The 9352-nt window shown below is 39.1% G+C and overlaps 2 protein-coding genes across 2 annotated transcripts; one reads left to right on the forward strand and one right to left on the reverse strand.

The window, feature by feature from the left end:
- Window positions 1-242: 242 nt before the first annotated feature.
- LOC110933720 lies at window positions 243-1394 on the reverse strand. The gene has a single exon (XM_022176927.1). It carries the CDS (start codon window positions 1392-1394, stop codon window positions 243-245), a length of 1152 nt encoding a protein of 383 aa, XP_022032619.1.
- A 479-nt stretch (window positions 1395-1873) lies between these two features.
- On the forward strand, window positions 1874-6950 carry LOC110933726. Its single transcript, XM_022176932.1, has 2 exons — window positions 1874-3280; window positions 3381-6950. The coding sequence occupies exons 1-2, from the start codon at window positions 1874-1876 to the stop codon at window positions 6948-6950; spliced, it is 4977 nt and encodes a 1658-aa protein (XP_022032624.1).
- Window positions 6951-9352: the final 2402 nt, after the last annotated feature.

Consider the following 9352-nt stretch of genomic DNA (forward strand, 5'->3'; position numbering starts at 1 on the left):
CCATGACATCAACATCATCCGAATTCCATCCCAAAATTATTCTAGTACCACGATCACACAAGTTACCATTAGACGTCCAACTCCAATTCCTGAAGACCCCTTTACAAACTTTATCAAGTTTCCTGATATCGACATGAGATTCAAGAATGGCACAAACGGCTAACTTATTTTCAGACAAAAGAATCCGAACCTCATTTTGTTTCAGGGGTTGGTTCAAACCCCTAATGTTCCACACAACGATGCTATCCATTCAAACCATCTGGACCGGGAGTGCTTGCCCCCTCAGATTTATCTTTTCTGTTATCATTCCTCATAAACTTGGACATTTCAGTAGGAACCGAATCCACAACCTCATCATCAATGTGCACTTGGCACCCGCTTGCAATATTCATTACCGGTCTTGTTTCCAACCCGTCATCAGGATCTAACACATCTGCATCTCCATCATTCTTTGAAAGCACCTCAAAAGAATTCTTTATATTAACGTTACCAGGTTTGTCATTATTCAGCTTATCATCTTTTGTACCTGAAGTGCTCTGCCCTGTTTTATTTATCTTAGGCTTGTAGATAATTTTCGGCTTCTGATTTTTCTGCACTGGTTTCAATCTAATCGTCTTCCTCTTGTCTGAAATAAAACCCTCATCATCAACAACCACCTGGTTCTTTTTGCTCTGAGCATTCTTACTACAATTTTGGTCATTATGTCCGAACACACAACACAAAGAGCACCGTAATGGTTTCCATTCATATTCCACATCCACTCTCTCCATTAAATAACCCTCCTCATCAAGTTTCGGAATAGCAATAGTGATATGATCCTTTATCTCATTCTCCGCATTGATTTCAATTAAAGCCCTGGCAAAACTGCTCCTCCCCCAGTTCTCAGCACACATGTCCGCAGTATAACTATCTAATCTTTTTGGAACTCCTATCTTGGACGCTAATAAGCTGAGCCCATCATCCGTGTAAACAGCTATCGGTACATTATGTAACTTAACCCACACCGGAACTGATTTAATACCCCCTTTTTTAAGGCTTATAGATGGAGACCAGACATTTAGAAACAAAGGCACCTTCCTAATCAGCCATGGCCCCCCTTCAAGAACCTTAGCCATACCCTCCTTTGAATCGAATTTAAAGAAAAAGAAGCCACTAGAGTTCATCATCGCTTTAACAAACCCAAATTTTGACCAGGCATTCTTTGCATAATAATCAACTACCGGAAAAGGAAGCCTATTCCCCAAGAAATAACCAAACAAAACATTATCAAGTTTTTCCTGAACTTTTCGAATTACCTCGCGAGGAATAACTACATCAGCATCTTGCACCTTCTCCGACGCTTCTAGCTTCCAGAAATTAACTTCCCGTTTCGGGGATGTCTTTTGCTTAACCATATCAGCATACGACCCTGGTTTGGTGCTATTCTCCTGCTTATCATCAAGAATCTGATCAATACTACTCTGAAGCTGGATTGGAACAGTAATTTTCTCAAGCTCATCAATAACGTTAATCGGTCTCGGCTCCTGATCATTGTTCCTGATAACCCCACGTCTCAGAGCTAAAGGATTGCCATCAATGGAAAAATAACTTAAATTGGGATGGGTAACCCTAGGCGATTTTGGCGATCTCTCCAGTAACCCTAGTTCTTCATCTTCTACCTTAATTTTGATCGATCTGGGTTAGGTATTGAGGTGTTGTCGATCCTTCTGAGTAAGGTTTCTAGACTTCTACCTTGGTCACTAATCTTTTGAAGTTGGAATTAGGGTTTTTTCTTTTTCTTTTGATTAGGGTTTTGTTGCTTTGTCGCTAAGGGTTGTTTTCTTGTTCTGGTCGTATTTCTTTGCATGATCGTGTTCAATTATTGTGCATGGAAATGAATCGAGATAGTAGCTTGGAGGATTTAGGGTTTCAATCATTTTCTGAAAGGTTGCATGGGGATGTGTTTATTCGGCAGCCGGCTAATAGTCAAAACCCTAGTCTTGGCAAGGGTTTTGAGGGGAGGCCGATTAATATAGAAGGAAATCTGGTGATGCCTAGAAGAGGTGTTGTTCAGCAGGCCACTTCTGGTCAGAAACCGATTAACATAATTGACGAACTAGAAAAAATTACTGAGCCAGTCGTTCTTGAGGATGTTGAAGCAGGTAATCTGGATAGTGGTAATGGCATGAAAGGGCAGACATATGCGGAGAAGCTGGCAACGGTCAAACCAGTTCAAAAGGTTAACTTCAGATTTCTGGAAAACACCAAAGCCGCTGAAGATGTTGACGCTGATGTTATGATTCCAATCGCCTCGGTTAAACAGGTTCAGGATCGATTTAATAATGTGCTTTTTGGTTATTTTCTTGGGAAAAGACTAGCGTTCCCGGTTGTGGAATATTTTGTTAGCCAAAGATGGGGGAAATATGGTATGCAAAAGTGTATGATGAATGGAAAAGGATTTTTCTTTTTTAAATTCAAGTCTAAGGATGGAATGGAACAAGTATTGCAAGATGGACCATGGCTTATCAGGAATATCCCGCTGTTTTTGAAACAATGGTCTCCGAATACGGAGTTGAAGAAAGAAGAGCTAAAAAAGGTACCAGTATGGGTTAAAATGCATGATGTTCCGTTGGCGGCTTACACTGAGGATGGTCTAAGTCTGATTGCTTCGAAGGTGGGAACCCCTAAAATGCTGGATAATGAGACAACCAGAATGTGTTTAGACTCGTGGGGCAGAAGTGGATACGCTAGAGCGATAGTTGAACTGGATGCGGATAAGGATCTGAAAGAAAACGTTACTGTAGCAATTCCAAATGTAGAAGAGGGTGGGTACCTCAAGATTAGTATCCATTTGGAGTATGAATGGAAACCACCACATTGCAAAACTTGCAAGGTGTTTGGCCATGGAATGCATGAATGTCCGATAAAACTTGCTGATGATAAGGGTCAGAATAATAAAGATAAGGTGGATGATCAGGGTTTTAAAAGTGGTAATAACCAGAAGAAGGTGGTCAAACAACAGTTTAATATGAAGGATAAGCAGAGGTTGATTTACAGGCCTAAGAAACGTGATGAAAATGTGGACTCTTCTAAGCCGAAATCAGCTAAAGGGGCTGGTGATTCTAAGGGCCCGGGTATTCGAACACAAAATAAATTTCATGCCTTAAATGATATGGAGGATGAATGGGGTTCCGATATGGAAGAAGATAGGGTGAATCCGAATGTGGGAGGATATGATTTTTTGGATGACGAAAATCCAAGTCACTTGAATAATACAGGTGCAAGCACACCTGCTCAGGAGGTTATTAATGGATAGTGTGGCTGCATGGAATGTCAGGGGATTGAACCACCCCATCAAGCAAAAGGAGGTTCAAAAGTTTGTGACGGATAATGGGTTGCAGGTTATAGCTATTCTGGAGTCTCATGTTCAGACTGCTAACTTGGATAAGGTTTGTAACAAGGTTCTTCGGAATTGGGAGTGGACTTCAAATGGTAGTTTGTGCGATAAAGGTACGAGAGTTATTGTTGGGTGGAATGCGGATACAGTAGATGTTGTAGTCCTACATGCTACTAATCAAGTTGTTCATGTTCAAGCTCGGTTCAAAAAAGATAATGCAATGGTAAATATTTCCTTTGTCTACGCAAGTAACAATGATCAAGAAAGGAAATATCTTTGGGATTCGCTAAAAATGCATAAGGGGGTTGTTCAATCGGACCCGTGGATTATAATGGGGGATTTTAATGTGGTTTTGAACCTAGAGGATAACTGTATGTGGTCGTCAAAGGTGAATGCTGCCATGATGGATTTTAATGAGTGTGTGAAACATCTCGAAGTTTTTGATCTTAGAGCTCATGGGTTGCACTACACTTGGAATCAAAGTCCGAAAAAAGGGATTGGAATCCGAAAGAAACTGGACAGGATTATGGCAAATGTCAGTTTTGTGGAGAAATTTGCCGATGCTTTTGCGGTGTTTATGCCTCACGGTATTTCGGACCATTGTCCAGCTTTGCTAAAACTTCTTAAGGCCACTAAGGTTAAACCTAAACCTTTTAAATTCAGTAATTTTTTGACGCATAAGAAGGATTTTTTGCAAACTGTCATGACGGGTTGGGAAGCTGAGATTATGGGGGTTCCCATGTTTCGTCTAGTAAAGAAGCTTAGAGGCCTTAAACGTCCTCTAAGATTGTTACTAAAAAAACAAGGAAATATTTATAAAAAGGTGATAGACTTGAAGGCAGAATTGGACTCGTTGCAAAGTAAGTTGGATGCTGATCCTTTTAATTTAACAATCAAAGAAGCGGAATCCGTTTGTGTGAAGAACTACTTGGAGGCGACTTTGGATGAAGAGCGCTTTTTGAAACAGAAGGCAAAACAGAAATGGTTGGAAGCTGGAGACTCAAATACCAAATTCTTTCATAATGTGGTCAAATATCGCAATCATTTTAACAAAATAAACATTATTAAAGATGTTTCTGGTAATACTCATGAAGGGGATGGAGTCTCTTTGGCCTTAGTGAATCATTTCCGGGATTTTCTGGGTTCGGAAGGGAACACGATCAGCCGAGTGGATCGAGACATTTTTTCAGTCACCGTTAACCCTAGTGTAGCTGATTATATGTGTAGACAAGTGACTCCGGATGTAGTAAAAGCGGCTGTTTTTTCGATTAATGAAAACAAGGCTCCGGGGCCGGATGGGTACACGTCTGATTTCTTTAAGAAGTCATGGTCTATTGTCGGAAATGAGGTAACGACTGCTATTATTGATTTTTTTGAGTCGGGTAGACTACTTCAGGAGATAAATCACACGTTTTTAGCTCTCATTCCTAAAGTTCCCACTCCGGGAGTGGTCACGGATTATAGGCCAATTTCATGTTGTAATGTGGTCTATGAAGCGATTAGCAAGATTCTCACAGCTAGGATTCTGGAAGGTTTAAAGGATATTATAAGTGAAAATCAATCGGCTTTTGTTCCGGGTAGGAGGATATCGGATAATATAATGTTGACTCAAGAGCTAATGCATAATTATCATCGTCAAATGGGTCCTCCTCGATGTGCTATGAAAGTAGATATTCAAAAGGCGTATGATACAGTGGATTGGAGATTTCTTCGTGATGTTTTGCATGGCTTTGGGTTTCGGCATCGATTTATTGGTTGGATTACGGAGTGTATCACTACTACATCCTTTTCCTTGAGTGTGAATGGTAATGTGCATGGTTATTTCAAAGGAAAGCGGGGGTTGCGGCAAGGGGATCCAATGTCCCCCTATTTATTCACTATGGTCATGGAAGTATTAACTCTGATTCTCAACAAAGCCGCTGAATTGGATTCATCGTTTAGGTTCCATAATAAATGTGAGAAGCAAATGATAATCAAGGTGTGTTTTGCTGATGATCTCTTCTTGTTTACCAGAGGGGATGTTGGCTCGGTTAAGGTTGTGATGCGCTCATTGCAACAGTTCGAGAAGGTTTCTGGCTTAGTTCCTAGCAATGCAAAAAGCACAATATTTTTTTGCAATGTACCGTTAGCTACTAAGAATAGAATTGCAGATATGGTCCCATTCGATGAAGGGAAACTTCCTATCAGATATTTAGGAGTTCCGTTACTTGCTTCTCGTCTTTTGATCAAAGATTGCAAAGTTTTGGTGGAGCGTATGTCTAAACGTATTAATGACTGGAAAAACAGGTTTCTCTCATTTGCGGGAAGACTTCAGCTAGTTCTATCGGTTCTCTCCTCAATTCATGTATACTGGGCTTCAGTTTTCATCTTACCGGCCAGTATCATTAAGGAGTTAGAATCCAAGATGAAACATTTTTTATGGGGCCATGGTATGGGTTCGAAAGGTAGAGCCAAAGTAGCTTGGAAGGAGGTATGTCTGCCAAAGCTGGAAGGCGGGTTAGGCATTAGACGGATATCGGATGTTAACAAGTCGTTGATGGCTTATCACATTTATAGTATCGTTTCGGGTAGGAACTCGTTATGGACAAACTGGATTGTTTTGCATAGGCTTCGAGGACGGTGTCTTTGGGACATTCCGGTTCGATCTAACTCACCGTGGGGATGGAAAAAATTAATGAAGTGTTGGGATAAATTTCGTAATCATTTGTGGAGTAAGATTGGTAATGGAAATAACACCTTTCTATGGTTTGATAAATGGACGAATGAATGCCCTCTTAGTCAACTTGTGTCCCCGCGTCAGATGGCCAGGTATGGGTTTTCAGTTAAGTCGAAAATAAAAGATGCATTTATAGATGGGCAATGGGTTTGGCCGGAAGATTGGAGGAGTGTATTTCCGACATTATTCCAGCTTCGGCCTCTGATGTTATCCGAAACTCAAGACAGGATCTTATGGATGAAGCATGATGGGAAGCTTGCTCCGTTCTCGTCAAAGGAAGTATGGGATGCTGTCCGGGTCCGAGATCAGCCTAAATCATGGGCGAAAGTGGTTTGGTCGTCCTTCAACATTCCGAAACACTCTTTTCTGTGTTGGCTTATCTTCAAGAAAAAACTCTGGACTCAAGATCGGATTTTGAGATGGAATCATGCTGTTACGGGATCTATGAATCTTATGTGCTGCTTGCTTTGTTATTCGGAGATAGAGACTCATGAGCATTTGTTTTTCGAATGCCCATACTCGAAATCGGTATGGCATAAAGTTCGTCAGAAAGCTTACATGGAATCGGTTCAAGACTCTTGGGATGACATCTCGGCTTGGTTGATCTCTAGAGCTAAGTCGAAGTCAGTTGTGTCTATTGCTGGTAGATTGGTGGTAGCGGCTGCTGCTTATGCTATTTGGTGTGAACGCAACTCCAAATTTTTCAATAACCGATTGAGACCAGAAAAAGTGGCTGATTTTATTATCGACACCGTCCGAGCCAAGTTAATCTCTTTCAAGTACAAACAAACGACAAAAGTTAAGCGATTTTTGGAAGAGTGGAAGATGGATAAGGAAGATTTCTTGGATGACGATTGAAGACCAATGTTTTATTTGTTTTTGATGTAATTGGTTGTGGTTTTGGTTTTTTGTGTTGAACTCTTTAGTGGTATGCCACTAAGAGAACTAGAGGGTATTTTCAGCCTTCTACTTGTTTTTTTTTGTTGATATTTATAAAAATCACCGGGGTAACCCTTTACCCAAAAAAAAGGATTGCCATCAATGTTAATGCTCCTGCCAGAAAAACCCTTCGTACCATAAGTCTTACCATCAATATCCCCAACTCTCTCAACATTACTCAAGTACGGAAAACTTTGTTTTAGACGGTCGTCAAGCTGGAGATTCCCAGACTTAAAACGATCATCCATGCTTAACGAAAACAACTCTCTTTGATCAAGAAACACAGCTAACCATGCTCGTAAACAAAACAGCAAAACCCGAAAGAAAACCACAGATGCACAAATACAGAAAAACCCTAAACAAGCAAAACCCTACCCCATGTGCCTTTCGAAATCATATAGAGGAATTAGTAAGTAAATAGAATACAAACTCACACCACTATACAACCAGATCAACACACGAAACTAGGGCGGCGATTAGAAAAACAAGAAGAAACCCTAATTTAAACTCAATCCTTTTGCTAACAAGTTCGAATTGTATGTATTGATAAATCAATACTCCAATGATCAGACTGTTATACAAAGATCATGAAGAAAAATCAAAGGTTACGTGAAAGAAGAATAATCGCCATGCTTGAGAGAGAATTAGGGTTTTTCCAAAAGTGGCGGATGTTCATTTTTCTTGATGATTGTAGGGATTGGTTTGTGTGATTAGAGTCTCATCTCACGTTTAGTTGTTTAGTTTTAAGTTGTTTCTGAAAACGTGGTTTGTCTTTCGTTGGCTAATTGCCGTGGGGGTTACCCCGTAGTTGAAAGTAAGATTAACCAGTTCATTCTTTATTACCCAAACCATTTCCATGATTAGTGGGGGCTTCCCCATGTGAACCACTAGTGTATGATATCGACTACTACGCAAGTAAGTTGTGCCCTACATCAGTGTCTATCATCACTGATGGTTTGCCATAGTCCATTAGTACACGCCCGTCCGACTGGCACGGTGTGAGGTTTGTTAAACCTAATAGCGCTATTAACTAATGACCCGCTCGCCATTGGCCTCGGCGATTAAGTCGATATAAAATGAGGGACTTAATGATAGAGTTTTGTCTAGTAAGTTTTAAGGTTGTTGTCCTACCCAAGGAGGACGAACGTACGTAGTTCTACCCAAGGAGAATACGCAGGAATAATATTGGCATCCTACCCAAGGAGGATGGCCATACATATCCTACCCAAGGAGGATATGTAGATCCCGTTTTAAATTCTTTAACCCATTCCCAAACCACCGGGAATCCCATGCCTTGAAGAAAGTGTGAACTCACCTCGGTTTGCTCGGTTAGGAATGTCAGAAACCGATATTTTATCCAAATAGGGATTGCCTTTGTGGTATTTCTATAGTCTCAAAGGTGTATTTTGATGCACTAGGTCTGAATGAATTCCAAATCACATTATTTTTGTATATTTAGTTATACTCCCAAAAGTATAGTTTGATATGCTCTCATATGTGATATTGTACAAACCAACATATATTTTGTTAATTACCAAAACATAGTTTAATATGTTACTCATAAAACCAAAGCATATTTTGATATGTTAATTATAAACCAAAACATAGTTTAATATGTCAGTCATAAAACCAAAACATATTTTGATATGTTATAAATTAAACCAAAGTATACTTTTGATATACTACCGAAAATTTATTATTTGACAACCAAAGTTTATTTAATATGCTATTTGTTTAACGATTTTGGAATTAAATATATTATAATATATTACTTATTCGACTTTCTTAAAAAACAAAGAATAATTTTATATATACTATCAACCTATTTATCAAAATATTGTTTTTCAAGCAATATAATATATACAAACTCATTTTACTTAATTAATTATTTATACATCTTTCTTATCTGTTTTCTTATCACTTATCATATGATTTATAAAAGAAAACATTTCTAAAATTCATGACAATTTTCGTTAAAACATTCTTTTAAACTTACAAGTCATGAATCCTATTTTCAAGAAAACCTATGTAACTCACAGGCATTTTTGTGACATCTGTGCTTGTGATCATTCTAAACAGTTCAGTTATCAATGAAATAAAGTTATTTGATCCCTATGTTTGTTTGTTTATGTTTGATGTTTTTCATGTTTTGACTTTTATTCGATTTCAAACTCTATATCGCTTTCTGGAGAATTATACGCAAACTGGTGCGTAAACGTAGTCAGTTTAACGCGACAAATACTCCGGAACATCAATTTATGCTTAACATACCTTAAATAACCTTTACATAACTTAGAAATAAGTTTTGAAGGCTTTGGTAT

This window comes from Helianthus annuus, chromosome 8 (assembly GCF_002127325.2).
Source record: "Helianthus annuus cultivar XRQ/B chromosome 8, HanXRQr2.0-SUNRISE, whole genome shotgun sequence".
In the NCBI taxonomy this organism is placed as follows: Eukaryota; Viridiplantae; Streptophyta; class Magnoliopsida; order Asterales; family Asteraceae; genus Helianthus; species Helianthus annuus.

Bases quoted from the DNA above. Each gene is read 5' to 3' on its own strand.
- LOC110933720 (XM_022176927.1), bottom strand. From the start codon at position 1,394: ATGGTTAAGCAAAAGACATCCCCGAAACGGGAAGTTAATTTCTGGAAG.
- LOC110933726 (XM_022176932.1), top strand. From the start codon at position 1,874: ATGAATCGAGATAGTAGCTTGGAGGATTTAGGGTTTCAATCATTTTCT. The intron at 3,281-3,380 runs GTTATTAATGGA...AATGGGTTGCAG, and splicing joins CAAGCACACCTGCTCAGGAG to GTTATAGCTATTCTGGAGTC.